The following is a 19,635-nucleotide window of genomic DNA, read 5'->3' on the forward strand; positions in this document are numbered from 1 at the left end:
ATTTAATTTCATGTAAAATGACTTGCTTTATTTAATCATACAATCGGTTATTACGTACTTGCTTTAATGTTCCAACTACTAATGCCTTGCGTATCGGGAAAGGATAACTAACAGCAGTTATGCAGTTTCATGTTTATTCAATCTCACCCACAACGGATCATGCTAGTTTGAATACATACGAGTGTTATTATAACGTTTATTACTACTGAACGGGTCGCGAGAAACCCTGATCTTTTCGTTGTTACCCCTGCTTTTCCATCCAGGTGCACTTGATCTATATATATCACACCGTTTGGCCGTGCTATGGGGGGGTAGGGGTGTGTTCCTGTGTGTTAAGAGTTTATAGTATGATGTATAAATGGGAATGTCGAATGAAGGCTCTAACTTTCCGCACAAGCATTCCGTCGCGGCTGTCGTAGACACGAGTCCTTCTATCAGTCCTGAGCACTTCGTTCCATTCGGAAGTTCGTTTCTGAAATCCGTCCATCTCTCTAGTGTGGGGTTATGCTATTTGTGCTCTTTCGTCTATCATTATTGAACGCAAACGCTAACGAGATAATGTGTGTGGTTCCGATCGAATCATGCAAAAGTTGTAATTGATCTAACGTGTCGCACTATTCTACGGTATTCTACGTTCGCTGACGTTACTTTCAACGCGTGTACGATTATCGATGTATCTATAGTTACACAATGTGTGGTTGGGGTGGTGGTTTAATTCGCTGCTGATTTCGATTTTCTCCCTTTTTATATCTTGTTTGGCACAGTTCTTCAGTTTTCCACTATACGCCGTAGTACGGAAAGGTATTGCATTGCAGTGAGAGCAAATGGTTTTAACTATGAAACGTAGAGTCATACAATGTTACTCGGTATGTTACTTGTTCAGTTGCTTTTTCCCATCACAGCAAACATATGTGCTGTTCCACAATGTCAAGCGCATGGAATGATTTTCCCCTTAACCTTACGTTCAGACTTTCAACATTCCTAGTTAAAAAAAAGATTAGAGACCTCCTAAGGTTAGAGAGTAAGCAAACAAGTCGATCATTTTATCATTATGTAGTTTCTTCTAACGCACCGTTCCGTTGCAAAAATTGGAGGACAGTAATAACAGTCTTTTAATGAGCTACCGTGCGGTTGTGGCGATCAGTACCAGCTAGAGGGGTTAAGTTACATCCTAAAATAAAAAAAAAAAGTCACATCGAAACATCGTCCCTTTCGCAAGCATAGTGAGCGAGGTTCCCTGAAAGAAAAGCAACACCCGGCGGGGGGTTTCGCGTCAGGTTGTAAAAATAATACTTTTGTTGTTACGCACGCACCCATCGAAAGGAAATCGGTTGTGAAATAATGTGTGTAGCTTAGTAAAAAACAAACGGTTATCAATAAAAGTAAACGTAAACAAAAAAGAAATGGAAGCTTCCCTTCACTCACTGCAGTTGAATTTTAAATATCATTCCACGGAATACTGCTACGTCCCGTACACCGCGCTTATTCCTCTGTCGGACGAGCTTGTGATGCTTGATCTCATGCCACGGGGGGTGACATCTCCTATCCTTCCCATCTACCCCCTTACGTGGATCGCAAACTACACATCGACCGCATCCTCGCCTTTATAGACGGTGGACTCTCTGTACATTGTTTTTCTTGACGATTTCTGCAGGCCTTCAACTAGTGTCTCCTAAAATTGGGAGGTTAAAAACAAGCAACACATTAGAACCGTTACAAAGTAGCAGCTCATCCGTAGCTAATGGTGAAGATGAAGATGGTGATGATCATTTAGCAACATCCAAGTAACCGTCCATGGGATGCATGACAACGTTAGTTTCTAATGATGATAATGAGGTGAATGGTTTGGTGCAGATGCATAGTGGATAGGCATGCAAATCGAACAAATCATAACAAACCTCAAACAAAGCGGTAATTTTCTTGCCAGCAACAATCCGTTTAACGGACGTTGTGTCTTTCAGCACCTCGGAGTTACTGCCGCCGGATTCTACGGCATTGACTCCCGCAGTCGGGAGGCTTTGGGGTTCAGCCAGCGCAGGGTCGCTAGTGTGCTGCGTGCTGCTCGGGCTGAGACTATGACTACTGCTACTGTTACTACTGCTACTACTAATATTGCTACTGTTTCTTTGACTGCTGGTGCGCCCCAACAAGGTCGAGGGTGACGTCCGTAGCAACGCCGAGGCCGAGTACGACGAGGTAGAGCTTCGCATCAACGAGTTCCGTTCAAGTTCGACTACGCGTGCCGTTGCACGTGCAACATATCATGCCGTGGTATTCCGAGGGCGAGCCGGTACATTTATTATCCAAATCGAACATAACACGACGTGCACAAGACCGGAATAAAGGAAGAAGGGATAGGACCGCAGTAATGGCGGCAAAACGAATATGAGAGGGTCGTGTCGAAACGGCACCAAGAACGGAAATAAAATAAATTAAAATAATAAAATAAACAATCACAGTCTAACATGCTTTAAACGTATCAAACACACAAACAGGTAGCATGAGAGCCATTAAAGAAATGTAAAAAAGGATATACCTCCAAGCTTATTCAATCCGGCTGCCATGTCCCGTACCGATTTCTTCTCAATGACCGCTCCTGGAATGAATGTAAAAAGGAAACGTTTTATTAAAAATATACAAACTGGCATTTCAGCATGGCAATGAACATACCCGGTGTTATTCCAAGTATGCTTCCTCCCCCACCACTGCCGGCGGAAGCGCTTATAGCACCAGGCGTAATACCGACGATCGATCCACCGGGCGTTTGCCCCGATATGAGCACCAAATCGCCGTCAGTGTCGATGCTATCGACGGACGATTCGTTGAATTCGGCCTTCGACTCGTGTCCCAGAACAGACCAGGGCCGTGGTTTGGGCGAAATGATGGGCGTTTTCTGGCCCGTCCCATTGCCAATGCGCGGCCCAAGGGACGACTCCACGTTGTGGCTTCGTACCGACTCGTTGCTGGGAGATTTGCTGCTGCTGCTGCCGGTACCGGACACCATCATCGTGCCATTGTTCTCTAGCGGTCGTGCTTCACCGCTCCGTGGCGTTTCTACTACCTCGGTGGCCGCCTTAACCAGCGGTGACTTGCGGTTTACCGAGGGTGATACCTTCTCCAGGTTGTCCGAAGAGCGCGACCGGGAGGTCCAGTTAACACCCTTTAAAAGCGGCGACGAACGGTCCAGCTTAAGTGGCTTGCGTTCCTCGAGGATCGGGGTAGTCTCTCCGGAGGTCACGTTGGAGAAGCGGCCACCATCGTCCCGGCTGAGCGTGGGACTGTCGACGAAGCTTAGAGAGCTGTACTCCTCCGACGTGGGGGACACAAGTGGTGTCAGGGTGGAGGGTGTGGCCGATCCTGGTCTGAAGAACGATTCGATACCCTCGTTAACGACCGTACCGGCGGCAGCAACGTTGTCCGCTATGACCGGTTTCTTGGGAGCGCGTGTTTTCGCTCGTTTCGGGCGGCCTTCATAAAGAATATTGATATGAACCAGTTGCTTTGATTGCATTTAACTCTTTCGCTTAACCTCCTAAACAGTCTGTTAAACTTACCCTTAACCAAGTGCTGCAGCGTAAGAGACTGGCTCGGAAGCTCCGTGATCGAATCGCAACACTCGTCCTCCTTCGGATTGGGTGATTCACGCTTCTTCGCACTGCTGTTGCTACTGCTGCGGGATACGCTGCTTGCGATCGAGGCTTCGGTCACATCCGGAATGTTGGCGAGGCTTAGGTTTTCCACACCCAACCCTACCACCGACTGTGGCCGCACTTTGCGCGCTATCGAACGGCGCTTGTGCTGCAGTTGTGGCGTTGCCTGAGAAGAGAAACATTGGAGGTGTTTTAATACGTCCCTTCACATTACTGTGAGCTGAGTGAAAGCTTAAAATAAAATAAAATCAATGGGCACTACAAGGAAAACACCCGGTGCTGGGTCAATCCACTGGAACAGGGTAAACATAAAATGAATGCAGGAGAAATACACAAAACGCTACGGGAAAGCCAATTTGCCGTTCATCGCAAAGATCGTCACCGGACGCATGCAACAAAAAGGTAGAGTGTGTGTTGTCACTAATCTGTAATACTCACTAGGTTTAGATATTCCAATTTCTGTCGAATGTGTGCGTTGGTGGTTGTGGTGGTTGTGGTACAAGATGGGATGGAAACAATCGATGAAACCAATGCGTAATATGAATGGGATCAATGGTAGAACAATGGTGAAACAATGAGATAGGTTTTTTTTGTTGTGTTTAGAGGACTCTCTACTACTACTACTGTACACTTACCGTTGGTGAATCCAGCCCCAGTTTCGGAAGGTCTAAACCCCGAAGCTCAAAGCTTGCAATCGGCTCAGTGCTCTGTTGGAACAGAATGGAAGGCAAGATTGTAAAGATATTCCATGTGAAGTGTAAGTTTTCACAATAACAATTGAATTAACTACCTGACTAGAATTATTTTTAGTACCGTCCAGGGACAACAAATCGTCACTGTAGCCCAGTGGTCCCTCTGCAATGCCCAAACCTTTGCGGTAGCGAGTCAGTGCCTCCAGTACCTCATCCGTAGCTCGATCCGAGATTAAACTGGCCAAAGATTGTTCCACTTCGCTGTAAGGAAACAAAGGGAGTTTTTTAATAAAAAATCAAATACCAAAAATTATAATTAACGAGTAGCAAATATTGTGCACAATAAAAATTAAATCTATTGTTACAGCGTGACAGTTTATACGATTTATAGTTTAGGCCAATCTCACCTGATACGATTCATTACTTCCCCGCCGGCACTGTTCACGAGACAGCTTTGAAGAAACTCCTCCGAAATTGTTAAGCGCTCTTCGCAGCCTTTGCGCAACTCGGACAGCACCACTTGCGAGCCGAGCGTTTTCGGACACTGTTCGATGCCAGTCCGTAGCATCGTTTCCATAGTTTCCTGCGAATTAAAAAGCTTTCCATTAGTGACCTGTCCGGAAACCGAAATTGGGAACGGATTTGTTTTAAGGCCATACCTGCAGATAGCTTCTGATCGATTGGTGAAGTTCGGTTTTCATCTTTCCGAGGCGCACCTCGATCGGATGCGGATCGCAGCGTACCGACTCTTGCAGCTTCGGTAGCAGTTGCTTGCAGTTCTCCGCGTCCTCCAACAACCGTGACAAACTACCGTCGAGCGAGCTCTGGCGTGAGGACATCGTTTCCTGCGTTTCGGCAACCAGCTTGTCGAGTACTTGATGGGTGGAGGACAGCAGGAAACCATGCTGGAGCCTATTAATGGTGCAAGAAAAGAGCGAAATCGCCATTTAAAAAGAAACAAACGAGCACCAATTGCGGAAAACTTACCGAAAACCTTGTCCATGCGTACGCTTAAACCCATTACCGTTTCGGAACAGCAGTTCCTGCATCTTCTTCATCAGTCCATCGGTACGCTCCGGGTGTTGCTTCAAACAGGGTGCAATATCGTGCAACGGGAACGGCATGTTACGCACGGAGAAGTTGTTCTCGAGTGCGTACACAATGTCCGCGTACCCCTGCAGCGTAACGTTGTTCCGATCGAGGGCGATCGTTTTGAGCTTATTGTTGATTTGCAACGCTTTGGCAAGCAACCGCGCTCCGATATCGCCCATCAGATTGCCCGTAATGTCTAGCATCTGCAGGTGCTGGTTGCTGCCGAGTGCATTAATGAAGTTATGCAGATCCGTCTTGAGCCGGTTTTCCGCCAGCACTAATTCCTGCAGCTGGAAGTCATCCTTCTGGATCAGATTCACCAGCGAATCCATCACCGTGCCAATGTGCTTCAGCTTCATGCCCGTAAAACATTTGCTCATGTACAGCGAGCGTATCGAGGGATTTTTCCCGATCGCCGTCAACACGTGGGCCAACTCGTAGTCCATGTTGTTATCGCTGATGTCCAGGCTAGCTAACACCCGCACTCCGTGGATGCACGACTCGAGCACGTGCGCACCCTGCGAGCCGAGGGAGTTTCCGCTTAAGTCCAGATAGAGACCCGCCGTCGACTCGTTGCACGCCAGCCCGAGCAGAAGATGCTTGAGCGCTTCCAGAGGCAACTTGCAGCTGGCAATATTAAGATGCTTAAGGCTGAGGCTGCTGGTGAAGAACTGCTTAAACGAGGGTGGGATTTCTTTACCCTTCTTTGTGCCGAAATTATTGTGCGACACGTTCAAATGAAGCAGATGAGTCGCGCAGCCACGCAAAAGCGCTCCAAAAACCTAGAAATAAACCACAAAAGCATGAATCATCGGCGGCCAACCGAAAGGAGTGCCATTTAAAACATACACTTTCCAGTGTGGTATCCGTCCGGGAGATGTCCAAGTGTTCGATTACGTTAGGTTGTGCCAGAAAATTGTAAAGATTCTACAAATACAACCGAAAAATGGAAACAACCGATATTAGCAATGCAATCATCATTGTCCACTACACGGTATTATAGCATTACATTGACGTCGTCCTTCAGAATGTTTCCGCTCAGATCGAGATACGTGAGGGAGCTGGAAATGTTTTGATTCAGCGACAGCGAATGGGCCAACTGATTGACGCCCTTAGCACTGAGGCCGCAGTGTGCGAGAGCCAGCTTGGAGAAGCCTTTGGACATTTTTGCTATTGGACCAGCCAAATGAGTAGCACCTAGAGGGAATGAAGGGAAAACATTTTTCATATGATTAATGTGGTTGTTGACATTCATTCGTGTACTATACAAACCTTTGTCCTCGATCAAATTATGGCTCAAATCAATGGATCGCAAAGCAGGCGCGGAATTAGATATCACAGCAACAGCTAGCTTATGTATAAAGTCAGACCTACGAATGAGAAAAACTTTCAATGAAATTGATCACATTTGCTAGCATTTGCTATGCCTACTTTAATCCCAGCGCTTCCAGATGCAGTTCCTCGAGCCACAGCGATCGCCGGAGCACTTGTAGCACTCGTTCGAGCGTTTCCGTCGACAGCCGCGTGTGGGTCGCCTTCAGCCCCCGGAAGAAGGTATTATACTCGAGTGCGGCCACAATCGCCATCAGATCCTTCTGCTCCAGATGGTCGAAGTCGCGCAAATTGAGCACCCGAGCATCGTGGGACAGGTAGATCGTATCGATGTCCCAGGCGACCTCCTCGCGGTACTGCACCGCATGCTGATCGCACATGCAGGCGTACTGCATGCTGAAGCCACCGCAAGGGCCCACATTGCGCGGGTCTGATGGGCGCAGCTCGTCGGAGAATATCGACGTGCGTTCGATGGGATTAACATCGATCTGAAATGGAAGGGAGAAAAAAAGAAACGTTAGCATTGATATTCGTAGGATCATGCAAGGAGCATTCTAGTTACTGACCTTTCGAATTATGTACCGCAGTGGGACGGTTGGAAAGATCTGCTTGATTGCAGAAGATAAATCCGTCAGAATAACATCGGCATTCTGTACAGAAATAACGAATGAAGGGGGGCAAATGATTAATCGACAACTTAACGGAACATTCAGCGTGATGGTACTTACCGATGTAAAACTTCCCGCATCGCCAATCGTCGAGAAAGAGTAGCTTTTATCATTGGTGGTTATTGTAAAATGGGTTGGCTTCCGACTTTCGATCGATTGTATATCTAGATAGTGAAAATGGCAGTCTATCTGTAAATGGAAACGAAAGCGAAGCGAAAAAAGAACCGTCCACAAACACGACCCGGTTAGATGCTATTTGGCCCTTATCGATACCCGTATCGCGTTGCGACACGATAGCACGAAGTAGTAAATCTAAGACCTACCCTTGTCGGTACTTTGGCTGTAAGCAGATACACTCGCACCGGCGTGAAAACCTGCAAGAGAGATACGTTTAATCCATACGGGTTTTTTTATAACCATTTATCTTTGCGTAATTCTTTGCAGAACTATCACAAACACGAACGGAACAGAAGTACGTTCATTTGAATGAAATACTCACCAAAACTCGATTCTCAGTTTTATCGCTCTTAACTTCTAATTTGACCATATACTTCACCAGAATTTTGGTGTGTCGTCCAAGAAGTGTTTTCACACTCTCTGTAATTAAACAAACACCATAACAATGTGAGTTTAAATTGGATTAATTAACTTCGGTTGAACTATTGTGATTGCAATGCCCAGAGGACAAACATTAAATTCCACCCACTGTACAGGCCCGCATGAACTTTCTTGCATTCTTCACCTGTTATATTCTTATTCGCACTCAAATGAATCAACTCAAGCACTTTGGCCAAATATTTGCCAGCACTTTCAACGACATCGACCTCATCGCGACGCTTCGTAGGAGGCATGTTTTCACCCGTGTGTTCCCAGCAAGACTATTTCATTCAAGTATCCCATTTTCTGGTGGTGTACATGGAGAGCCCATATCTTCGTGGGGGAAGTCGCCCTTATCAGAGCTTCGATGCGATGATATCTTGCACACGCAAGAGGGTGTTGGTGGTAGGCTCTTCGGTAGATAATCATAATGCAAGCACGGTCACTTCCAGCACAACATAAAGTTACTCCAATGTTGCGAGACGCACGATGACGCCACAGCATAAAGTATGACTCAGTGTGATGAGTTCGGTTCGTGGCCGAGCAGTGCCTTTGTGTGCAATTGTAGGATTTTTTTGTTGGTCAGCTCAATTGCGGAAGAGGAGGAAAGATAAGGATACGAAAGGGGAGCCCCACGAACGGGTTGGTATCATGTTATCAGTACTCCCTTCCCGGACTACACGTCCAGATGTCTCCCGAAGTGACCTCTATTTTGGAAATTGCCTGCCCAGCTCTCGCGCAGCGGGTGGTGTAAACATTTTTCTGCAAAACCATTATTTACCGTTTAGATCTTTTGTTAGCTGCGAACGGGTCGACATTCTGGTGCCGCATGGAACAAACTTGACGAGCCAGCAACTGTTTTCCGCACCACACTAGCAGCACCTACATAATTATGGATTGATTTCAGTTTCGGTGCTTCCCGACGGAAAACGACTGGGTGTAGTGATTACAATTTTTTGTCTTTGACAACCATCTTTGATAATCGCGAAATTTGCCTATTGACATCGAATGCGAAGGATGAGCCTGCATCGATGTTTACATCATCCGATTCATAACTTAAGCAGCAGCAAAACGATCCAAAACAGAATATTATTTATATTTGATACGACGTAAAGCTTGATAAGCTGTACGCATTCTTCTTAACAGTAAATATGGCAAAAAGTATAAATTATTTCTCAGAGAAACGTTATCAGAATATTTGTTTACATAGGAAAAACATGTTGTGCGTGAATAATCCCCTTTTCGTGATATTCATCGTAGCCCTCGTTTCTGTCAAACTTTGATTGTTGATGAAATAATCAAGTAAAGTGCCGAGATCATTCGAATTTCATTGATCACAGGCGATAGCAACCCGTCTGCAGATAAAAGGAATAGCTCCAACGTAGTGCTTTGAATATGTTTCTTCGAGCTTTTGGTAATTTTCGACGATCACCAATCAGTTTGTTGGGTAAGTAGCCGCGGATCGTGGGAATGAAAAATTGTTTCATAAGCGCCTGTCAGTCGAGCCGTTTACAAGTGTACCACACATCCAGGCGGAGTTTAGCGAAATCATTTATTTGTTTAGATGTAAGATTACGTGCAGTGAAATTGCGAACAATCGCATCCATAGTGTTCCGAAAATACGGCAAAGAAATTATACAACATCTATCAACGAAGAACGCAATTTGACGGCGTCAAGAAGTTTGCGGTGTGTGTTTCATATTGTTGAGCAATCGTCGACGACGCACCTATCCATCACAACAACAGACACTGACCATCCATCCATCGGCACCCGTTTTTTCCGTTTGTAACAAAATGGATGTCCTCGAAGCTGTAATTGGGAAACTGGAGCAGGGCGAATACAAATCGGCCCTCGATGTCATAGCCGACTCGGCCAACGATACAATGATAAAGGTACAAACCATGGATCTGATATCCCTGATTGCCGGTAATCTCTCGGATGACAATGCAGAAAACAAACCAGACCTTTACACCACCTCGGAAACACTTTTGCATCGACTGGCCCTAAAATGCACCCCACAAGAAGTGTTGTTCGAACTGATCGAAAAGCTTGGTAATGCACCTAGCGATGAAGTTTTCACGTCCTTGCTGAAAGTGGCACAGGTGGCCATCCTGCGACTGCCCGCGAAGAACGCACGTTGTATCGAGTGGGTGTTTAATACAATCATGGAATACCTCGAGAAGATACCGTTGCCTGAGAACGTGAACAAGGACATGGACGAAGAGGAAGAAGTCTTATTGGAAAATGATGAAACTGTCCGCAGGTGGCTGCAGTTGTATCTGACGATGCACCTTTTTCTGGAACCAATTACGAAGCATCTTGATCGGCCATCGGGAAGCATTTTCTTCGAAACTATTCTTAACCAGAAGAATGCATTAATTTGTTTCGTACTGCAGTTGATGGGAAAGTTGTTTCCACTGCTGCATCTGCAGCGAACCGAGCAACCGAGAAGAATGCCCCGAGAGCGTCCTCTTCCAGGTATAACATGTTTGGCGCTAGGATTAGCTTAGGAACTAAATGTCTAATACCTCTGCTCCGATCATTTTAGCCGCCAAAAGTTACTCGATCCAAGTGGCCGAAGATATGGCTAGCCTTATTTTAACGCTTGTCAAAGATCCACTATTCTTGTTGCCCTACGGAGAGAGAAGAACAATGTATGGCCGAAAACGTACCAATACCGCCGTACGGTTGCGCGATGAAGCAGGAGACGATGAAGAACAAACTGCTGGAAACGATTGCTTTTTAAACCATGAAAAGTACAAGGTGGAAGGACTAGCGGTGCTGTATTATCTTCTGCTGGGAGAAAATTTACTACCTGCGAGCGTACCCCAAGTGTATGAAGCACGCTACATTTTCGAAATGGGACTCTACTACGTGGTGCAACTCGTCAGCTCCGAACGGACGTTGGTTTACTTCAAAGGAATCCGATTGGCCCAAGCTTTAGTTAGATTGCTGCGCGGTATTGAGCTAACGGCGAAAGATCTGGACGCACAGATTCACAGTACGTTTTGTAAACGGTTCATTCGTGCCCTCGAGCGTACGGGGAGTGTTCGTAATCGAGAGGTTGGACTAGCCGTGCTTACACAGTATATCCATTCGTTTGACGATGAAGGTCGCTACACGGTAATCGCTTTCATGTTGAAGAAATTCGAGGACGATTCGGTGCGATCGTTTGCTATCAGTTGCTACAAAAATCTTGTCTGCGACGCGATTCGGCAAAACAAATCCGACACTCCGCTTCCAAGATGGTACAGCGGGGAAGTGTTACGTGATATGTTAACGAAACACATCTGTGTACTAAAGCACGGTGTAAAGACGGACCTCCTGGATAACTCCTACAGTATCACCAGCGCCATCTCTGCCCTATGGGTGCTGCTGAAGACGGATCAAGCGAATCACAGCCACGTCTGGGACTACTTCGACGTGCTAGAAAATCATTTCCTACTCGAGCTTCGAACGGCACTCGACCTTAGTAGGGCCCACTATCAGAGTGAACTCAAAGCGACTGTGGACGGGAACCACCAGCAGTTGGGTTTGGAACCGGCGACGGAGCTCACTATTAGCACACTGAACGGCGGGGAACAACCGCCAGTACTAACCAGAGAGAAGAAGGTTGATATTTGTAAACAGATGCTGTTGCGATTGGATATGCTAGATTTCAACTTGGCTCGGCTCAACCGTGAAATCGGTCAAATCAAGGAAAAACAGTGTAATCGTTAATAAGAAATGTAGTCTTCCTGTAACGATAAGTACGAAATAAAGCGATCAGTGCGGATTCAAATTAACGTGAATTCATAGTTATTTTATTATTAACATGCATACTACTTGTACAAATCTTATCTGCTGTTTTTTTTCAATTGCAGGCTGTAACGTGAACCTTACCTCGAGGACAATCTGCAACACTAGAATACCAGCAAATGCAGAACATGCAACGACACCGAAAAGGTATTTCAGCTGTACCGGAGCCCCTTTGAGGGCAAACGAAACATTCGACGACTTTCGTGCTCGCGAAGAACGCAAAGAGCAGGAGTATGCACAACAGCAGCAACAACAGGCCAGCGCAACATCCAGCACCGGTTCCACCACCACACATTCGGACTCTTTTTCGTCCACCGGTGGCGACCAGCAGGAACCTATCGATCCGGACGTGGAACGAACGAAGGCAATGATTTTGGATGCCGCCCTGGCATACGTACAATCACACGGATGGTCCAAACAAGCGATCGCTGCCGGTGCCGAAGCGGTAAACTATCCTAGCGTAGCGCACGGGCTGTTCCCACGCGGCGGTATCGAGCTAGTACATCACTTTTACCAGCAGTGCAACCTGAAGCTAGTCGAACACCTTAAACAGCAGACGGCAGACGTAGACAAAGTGCCAAATCCGTCCGAGTTTGCTCGCAAAGCGATCGAGTTTCGTCTACGGCTACTCGAACCATACCTGAAGTATTGGCCGCAAGCGCTCGGCCTGATGACGCTACCACCGAACGCACCACACTCGTTGGCTAACATGCTGACCATGGTCGACGATATCTGTTACTATGCTGGCGATCGATCGGTTGATGTAAGGCAATCAATTTCTTTCCATCTAAATGAAACGAATAGTTCAAATACTCAAACACATATTCTTCCAATCAGTTCAACTGGTACACACGCCGGATCGGTCTAGCTTGCATCTTCAAAACCACAGAACTATACATGCTCCAGGATAACTCGACAGGATTCGAAAAGACCTGGCAATTCCTTGAACGGCGCATGGAAGAGGCTAGCTTAGTGCACGAGTTCCTAGTCAAGTCGGAGGGTGCAACACATCAGTTACAAAATGCGGTCGGCTCAGCCTTTACCACGGTAGCGTATTTTTCAGGAACAAACACACTCTTATGTTGTGTCTTATGTTACATTAAAAAAGTATTTTATTATCTATAAATTAACGATTAGACAATTACACTTTAAAACGGGTTTCGCGTGAAGGATGGACAAATACGGTACGGACGAATACGGTACGGACGAGGCAGCTCCCGGGAGACGATACGCGTCCTCTCGCTAGGACGGTCGGGAAGCGAAGCGGCCATCCTGTTGTTCACCTCGTCCGCTATCGGATACCGATAGCGGCGAGTGGAAGGATGGCTGCGTACGTTGCAGCTTCCAGTGGATGATGAAGCTGCGTCTCCACAACATCTCCCCCTTTTATTTCCGATAATCGTTAAGCCAACGAGGAAGTCTTCTTTGCCTAGAAGACTTTCGTGGCACCGTTAGCGGCTGAGTCGAAACACTCGGAGCTGCTTCCGTAGGTCCGCATGACGGCTGACGTAGTGGCGCTTGCGAGACAGCTGTGGATGGTGCAGGCGGCGGAATCGGATCCGCCGGGTCAGGAGCCGCCGGGCCAATGAAGGAACTGCTCGGTATCTGTTCCGTAGGCGCTCCCCAGTCGCCCATCACTATGTCGTAGGGCAGATGAGGGGACGTTGTTTGCTGACCCAAGTGCGACGGGCTACGAAGGTTTCGCTTTCGTAGCTGATTTACGTGCCGCCTAATGGTACGCCCATTTTCCGTTGCTACCTCGTACAGCACACGTCCACATCTTCGAATAATGGTCCCCGGAATCCATGTTGAGTTTCCTGAGAAGTATTTTGCCAGAACCTTATCACCTTCGTGGAAACTTCTACGACTCTCGCTCTGCTGTGACTGATGAGCCGTCGGCGGCCGCAGTAAATCGAGCGCAACCCTCGGCTGTCGACCGAACATAACTTCGGCGGGCGCCTTCCTTTGGTCCAGGAGCGGGTGAGGAGTTGTTCTGTAGGTCTGTAGAAAATTGTCCAGCGCCTCGTCTGATGAGGATCCATCCATTTGACCCTTCTTCAAAGCCCCTTTGAAGGTGTCGACGAATCGCTCAGCCTGACCATTCGACTGAGGATGGAAAGGTGGCGATGTGACATGCTGGATGCCGTTTCGGCTGCAGAATTCCTGAAACGATTCACTGGTGAATTGCGGTCCGTTATCACTCACCAACGTTGATGGCATCCCAAAACGAGCGAAAAGACTTCGCAGTATTGCTATCGTTGTTGAAGACGTCGTGTTCGAGGTTTTGATGATCTCCGGCCATTTGGACAGCGCGTCCACTACCACCAGATACCAAAAACCTTCTATTGGACCGGCATAGTCCACGTGCACTCTGGACCAGGGACCTGATGGTTGTGGCCATGGAATGGGGTCCACCCGTGGAGGAGCCTTGGATGCCGCTGCGCATGGCTCACAGGATGCAACGTAATCCACGATGTCGTCGTCTATAGATGGCCAGTAAAGGAAGCTCCGTGCGATCGCCTTCATGCGTTGAATGCCGGGATGCCCATGATGAAGTTGCTCCAAGCATCGCGTGCGCAGGGTTTCAGGGATGACCAATCTCTCCCCGAACAAAAGGCAACCTTCCACCGTTGATAATGCGTCCTTCCTGTCACTGTATCGCCTTATTTCTGCACCAAACGATACTTTTGCAGGCCATCCATCTCGAACGTACGAGTAAACTTGTTGTAGTACTGGATCACTTTTGGTGCTACGCTCAACATCACTGAAAGCAAGTGGAAATGAGCTGACGGGATTTACGGCTACAGACTTTGAATCGTTTTGTAAGTCGATGCTTGCTATAATATTTTCTGCTTCTGGCTTTGCGTGATCCTCCGGTCGTTTTTGCCGGAAAACAGGTAGACTGTTTTCTTTAATCTGCCGCGCAATGCGTGCATTAGTGCACTTTCCTGGCCCGCGAAATACCTCCGGAAACTTGGGCTCTACATTCGCAACGATTTGCGGAATCGTGGCTAGCTGCCCACAAAACGCATCTAAAGGCATCGAACCTAATTCGAATGCGTCTATCAAATCGGCTCCGAAAAGTTCCAGTTCAGCTTCTGAAACGCGAATTGTAGCCTTTTTTGTATTTTCACCGATTCTAACCGTTGCTTCGAATTCGCCTGTTAGTTTTAGGTTCGACCCGGATGCTGTTTTTGCCTTTACGCCGGCGTTTGTTAGAGGCGGGCTGCCAACGCGTTCCCAGAGGCTATGGCCAATTAATGTTATATCTGAACCCGTGTCCAGCTGGAGCTTTAGGTTGGTTCCGTTTATAATAACATTAATGTACTTACGGCATGAGGCCACGGTACATACGCTGACCGTTACGGCTCTCGTCACTGGCCGGCTTTCTCGATATCTTGTTCGCCGGGTGCCGCTGCTTTTGTGGGAACAGAAACCTTCCCGATGCCCGATCTTTCCGCATGATCTGCATTTTTGTGTCTTGTACGGGCAGTCTCTGGTCCAATGTAGTTCGCCGCATAACCAACATGGCCTGCTTGGAGTACTTTGCAGTGAAGAACGGTGATGCTGAAAGCTTTTCGATTTTGTAGTATCATTTGCTTCGTGCAACATTTGTACTTGCCGTTCGTGTCCCTGAATGAGGGCACTGTCTCCTTTTAGGTTGGTTATGCGTCGGCACTCTGCGGTGAGCTGGTCCAAGGTTACTTCAGGGTGATCCTCTATGCGCGCTAGTAACCTTGTCCGGATCTCAGCGTCTTTCTCGTCCTTAAGTCCGCACACGAGGATGAGGCATTTGAACTGCTCTTCGCTCATTGCCGGTAACTCGAAATCAACACACGCTCTGTTGACCCGGCAAGCGTAAGCCACTAGGTCCTCTGTTCGCCTTTTTTCCGTCTGGAGGCACCTATATCGCTTGCTGAGGGTCGATTCCGCCTTCCCGAACAGGGCTTTCTGCTTTGTCGTCGTCTGCTCGAAGGTGAGTTCCCGTGGGGCAAGTGGCAGAATAAAACTCACGTAACGAGCATGCTCGGCGGTGCCCAGCTTGCGCACCAGTAACCGCACTTTTGCCGAATCGTCCAACCTGGACGCATCAAGACTGAAGAGATCGTCGTAGCGGGAAAACCACGCTTCGAACGTGATGCCATTTTCGACGTCGAAACGGAACTCGCTGATGTTTCCCGCCAGGGAATCTACGATTAACTCTGGGTTACTCACGGGCTGCTGCTGGGGCGGTGTGTGTTGTTTTAGGGCTTGCATCATAAACTGCTGCTGCTGCTGCATTTGCTGAGACATCGTTTGCAGCATCTGGTAGAGGAATGCGTTTTCCGGGCTCGTGAAAGATGGTGCTGGGACTCCATTTTGCGCGCTTGGAGTCGTCGATGGCGCCGGGTTGAAATTTAACGATGGCGCCGGTGCTTCGCTTCGGGGCGCTTGCCAGGGCGCCTGCGGGTTACTCGAGGTCATCGGATGTTGCAATCCTCCTACGCCGGATTGTCCGAAGGATGACCTCCGCTGCTCCTCGTCGGGCAAAGCGCTCGTTTCCATGCCGCTCAATCTGCGTCGTTTTGCACTCGGTGGCGGAATTTTTGTAGATAGGTTTCCACCACTTTTCACACGCACGACACGCGATATAACTTAAAACTTTATCCTCGTCGCCACTGTTGTGTCTTATGTTACATTAAAAAAGTATTTTATTATCTATAAATTAACGATTAGACAATTACACTTTAAAACGGGTTTCGCGTGAAGGATGGACAAATACGGTACGGACGAATACGGTACGGACGAGGCAGCTCCCGGGAGACGATACGCGTCCTCTCGCTAGGACGGTCGGGAAGCGAAGCGGCCATCCTGTTGTTCACCTCGTCCGCTATCGGATACCGATAGCGGCGAGTGGAAGGATGGCTGCGTACGTTGCAGCTTCCAGTGGATGATGAAGCTGCGTCTCCACAACATCTTACAACAGTATTTTAATGCAATATATATTATTTTTTTGTCATATACAGGCTCGCAACATCTTAGGATTGAATTTTGACCGCCGATGATTCGACCGCTTCCCGTTCCGATGTTTATGGTCCTGCCAGTGGAACTCGAAACCAAATTATGTGTACTCAGGAACCCGTAAATAGAGAATAAATCTGCATCAAAGTAGCTTAGAAATGTGGAACATTCGAGCCATGCGAGTATCATGAAATGAGAACTTCCCGAATAGCAATCTTTATGTATTCGCAAAGAATTGAAAATCGAGGTAATGTTTGCTCACTTTTATATTTTTTTCTCTTTATTATGTAGTCGATCAATTCGGTCTGCTTATCTTTGGTGATACAATTGTGACAAAGAAAGTAATGTTATGTACACATCATTCGTTACTATCTGTGGAAGGAAACATAATGGTGTAGCGAATTTTACCGCCGGCTAACATTGCTCCGCATCAATTTACTGGCTAGTTGTCGGAGCGAAAGGTAAGAGCTTAGAAGAGAGTTGTGCGTATCCGCCTTTGTGAATCGTGCCGTGATTCATGCTACTCTTATCAGTCCGACTCTAGCTTTACATGAAGTGAGTTAAAATGTAAAAACCTACTGAGATTTCACTGGTACAGTTTACAGCCGGGCGTAACGCGACCAGTTGATTCACCTTTCCTTCCAAATGACCTTCCTCCTCTACAGGTCGTAGAAGTTTTCCTCCACGTACGTTTTTAGCTTTTCCGGCAGCGGCAGTTGGGCAATATCTTTAGGATCAATTTTTTGTCGTATAATAAACCGACATAAATGCTGTAGTGTGGAAACTTCGTAGAATCGATTGATCGGCTTGGTAAGCCGTACAGGAAATGGGGGCATAAATTTCGAGTCCTGCCTAACGTAGCCTATCACACCGTACTCAGATTTCTTTATCGTGTCCTCCACCAGGTCGACCAGTGTTTTGTAGTTGGTTGTTGTCGGTAGCCCCGAGAATGACCTAACAAGAGTGAAAGAGAAAAAGCAAGTTCGTTTATGAAACTCTAACCTGTTCAACCGATTCATTTAATAAACGAACCAACAGTAACTCACCAGTAGTTATTTTCAAAATCAATTCGGCAATGCAGCGTTATGCCGGAACTACGGAAGCTGACAGTAAACTGGTGCTTTTCGGTTTGCGAATCCCGCACCAGAAACGTGCCAGTTTCCTGCTTCGCCAGCCGCTTCTGTGCGGCGGACTGGGTCAGCTTACCCCAGTACCATCCGTACTGCAGCAAGTCTTCGCGCATCCGGATCATCATGTCGTCCATATTTTGTCGATTGTCGTCAACCGTGTCCGCCTCAGATTCCGCCAGAGGCGCACTCGTATTTGGTATGGTATCTCTATTCAGTATCACAGGTTGGTTGGCATTGGGTGCGGAAAACCGTATCGGGTTCTGCGTGTGCCTTTCGATCACGATCCGGGCGAAGTCGTTTCCTCCAATACACGACCCCGCGTCACGCGCAGTGCCATTGCACTGACCTGAGGCGTTGTTATTGCTGTTCGCATTTGAGCTGCTGGTGCCTAGCGTTCCCGAGGGGTCCTGTTCGAATGCTTTCACTTTGACCGAGGTGAATTTCTTCTGGAATCGCTTCCGAAGAGTGTAAAACACGCTGCTTCCCTGGTGCTGCTGGCCGCTGTGATTGTTTTCATCATTTATAAACAATCCTTCTTCCTTGACAGTTCCACCACCATCATTTTTCCTACCGAGGGATGTTGTGCCTGCGGCGGTCGACACTATCGGGCGCTCCCTTCGGAGCGATAAAAACCAATTGAAACGATAATTCCGCTCTGCTGTCGGTGCGGCGCTCGACAGAGGAAACCGCGTCCGGGGAGCTGTGGCCGATTTGGATACTCGATCTGTGCTGGGCAGTTCGTGGCCACTGCTTTCGCCCGTTCCTGTTGCCCAGCTACCTCTGTTCGTTTTCTCCATTGGAATCGACGGGGATTCCCTTTGGCTTCCCGGACAAAACTCACCGCGTAACAGAAAAGAACGCAGGGCGGAAGCTATTCACATTTAACACATTTGTGTATTGAGCACGACTGTTGAAAATTGCTTAATTTTTCCACTACGCCAGGATCGAGCGTCTACGGATACAGTAAATCTTTTTCTGGTGTATTTTGACGTCTGACGTGCACGAAAAACACAGACAAGAAATTTTTGACGTTTGACCGAAAACCCCTATGTTGACGAACAGCTGCAGTATGGTTCAAATCGACCGTTTCAGTTTCAGTTCGGCAGTGAATCAGAGCGGAGGTTAGCAGTGCAGTTCCTGAAAGGGTTAGCGGAAAAGTAAGGTTACGGCACGACCGCGTGGTCACGCCGAGCTGGAGCTCAGGTCAGAAAAATCCTAGCTGCCGCACATCTCGTTCTGTTTGAGTCAATCAAGCGGACCACGAGTTCTTGTGTCCTGACAACGGAAGGAATTATCCCTCCCGTGGCCGGCGGGTGGACATATGGCTATTATTAGTCGGTCCTAAAGGACGAGCCCCTTCATAGGAGTTCGGACAGAGTCGGTACGCCTCTGATTACGAGTAAGGGAACAAACGTTCGACTTAGCGTAGGAGGATATACCCCGACTCGCATAGCGAAAGAAGAAGAAGAAGAAATCGACCGTTTGATCTTCAGATGAGCACTGTATTAGCACTGAGTATTAGCTCATGAAAATGGCAAATTATTGGCCTGGACAGAAAGCACATAAAGTTCCATTGAATATTTCCATAAGATACCATGGTGTACCTACGATATAAGAGGACATTCCCAAATTATGCTTACAATTCATTTTACAAGCTAGCCAATTTTCTTCAAT

General features: G+C 47.5%; 4 protein-coding genes across 4 annotated transcripts; 2 read left to right on the forward strand and 2 right to left on the reverse strand.

The window, feature by feature from the left end:
* Positions 1–18: 18 nt before the first annotated feature.
* LOC131262698 (F-actin-uncapping protein LRRC16A) lies at positions 19–8,944 on the reverse strand. The gene is made up of 19 exons (XM_058264756.1): positions 8,813–8,944; positions 7,934–8,031; positions 7,758–7,808; positions 7,495–7,623; positions 7,333–7,416; positions 6,866–7,254; positions 6,707–6,804; positions 6,444–6,631; positions 6,284–6,361; positions 5,330–6,216; positions 5,002–5,254; positions 4,750–4,925; positions 4,441–4,603; positions 4,286–4,357; positions 4,089–4,109; positions 3,555–3,816; positions 2,671–3,468; positions 2,537–2,596; positions 19–1,672 (listed from the first exon to the last, which is right to left on the reverse strand). The coding sequence occupies exons 1-19, from the start codon at positions 8,847–8,849 to the stop codon at positions 1,659–1,661; spliced, it is 3,858 nt and encodes a 1,285-aa protein (XP_058120739.1). The 5' UTR covers positions 8,850–8,944; the 3' UTR covers positions 19–1,658.
* A 385-nt stretch (positions 8,945–9,329) lies between these two features.
* LOC131262478 (ubiquinone biosynthesis protein COQ9, mitochondrial) lies at positions 9,330–17,090 on the forward strand. The gene is made up of 4 exons (XM_058264488.1): positions 9,330–9,478; positions 11,896–12,593; positions 12,668–12,877; positions 16,837–17,090. Exons 1-4 carry the CDS (start codon positions 9,427–9,429, stop codon positions 16,873–16,875), a joined length of 999 nt encoding a protein of 332 aa, XP_058120471.1. The 5' UTR covers positions 9,330–9,426; the 3' UTR covers positions 16,876–17,090.
* LOC131262476 (glomulin) lies at positions 9,633–11,802 on the forward strand. Its single transcript, XM_058264486.1, has 2 exons — positions 9,633–10,510; positions 10,581–11,802. The coding sequence occupies exons 1-2, from the start codon at positions 9,826–9,828 to the stop codon at positions 11,750–11,752; spliced, it is 1,857 nt and encodes a 618-aa protein (XP_058120469.1). The 5' UTR covers positions 9,633–9,825; the 3' UTR covers positions 11,753–11,802.
* Positions 17,085–18,920, reverse strand: LOC131262477 (suppressor of cytokine signaling 4). The gene is made up of 2 exons (XM_058264487.1): positions 17,878–18,920; positions 17,085–17,785 (listed from the first exon to the last, which is right to left on the reverse strand). The coding sequence occupies exons 1-2, from the start codon at positions 18,756–18,758 to the stop codon at positions 17,491–17,493; spliced, it is 1,176 nt and encodes a 391-aa protein (XP_058120470.1). The 5' UTR covers positions 18,759–18,920; the 3' UTR covers positions 17,085–17,490.
* Between the last annotated feature and the right edge of the window lie 715 nt (positions 18,921–19,635).

This window comes from Anopheles coustani, chromosome 2 (assembly GCF_943734705.1).
Source record: "Anopheles coustani chromosome 2, idAnoCousDA_361_x.2, whole genome shotgun sequence".
Lineage (NCBI taxonomy): Eukaryota > Metazoa > Arthropoda > Insecta > Diptera > Culicidae > Anopheles > Anopheles coustani.

Bases quoted from the DNA above. Each gene is read 5' to 3' on its own strand.
- LOC131262478 (XM_058264488.1), top strand. From the start codon at position 9,427: ATGTTTCTTCGAGCTTTTGGTAATTTTCGACGATCACCAATCAGTTTG. The intron at 9,479-11,895 runs GTAAGTAGCCGC...TTTCAATTGCAG, and splicing joins ATCACCAATCAGTTTGTTGG to GCTGTAACGTGAACCTTACC. The intron at 12,594-12,667 runs GTAAGGCAATCA...TCTTCCAATCAG, and splicing joins CTGGCGATCGATCGGTTGAT to TTCAACTGGTACACACGCCG.
- LOC131262698 (XM_058264756.1), bottom strand. From the start codon at position 8,849: ATGTCGACCCGTTCGCAGCTAACAAAAGATCTAAACG. The intron at 7,417-7,494 runs GTAAGTACCATC...ATTTCTGTACAG, and splicing joins ATGCGGGAAGTTTTACATCG to AATGCCGATGTTATTCTGAC. The intron at 3,817-4,088 runs GTGAGTATTACA...TTCTCTTCTCAG, and splicing joins AATTGGAATATCTAAACCTA to GCAACGCCACAACTGCAGCA.
- LOC131262477 (XM_058264487.1), bottom strand. From the start codon at position 18,758: ATGGAGAAAACGAACAGAGGTAGCTGGGCAACAGGAACGGGCGAAAGC. The intron at 17,786-17,877 runs GTGAGTTACTGT...CACTCTTGTTAG, and splicing joins GATTTTGAAAATAACTACTG to GTCATTCTCGGGGCTACCGA.
- LOC131262476 (XM_058264486.1), top strand. From the start codon at position 9,826: ATGGATGTCCTCGAAGCTGTAATTGGGAAACTGGAGCAGGGCGAATAC. The intron at 10,511-10,580 runs GTATAACATGTT...CGATCATTTTAG, and splicing joins CCGAGAGCGTCCTCTTCCAG to CCGCCAAAAGTTACTCGATC.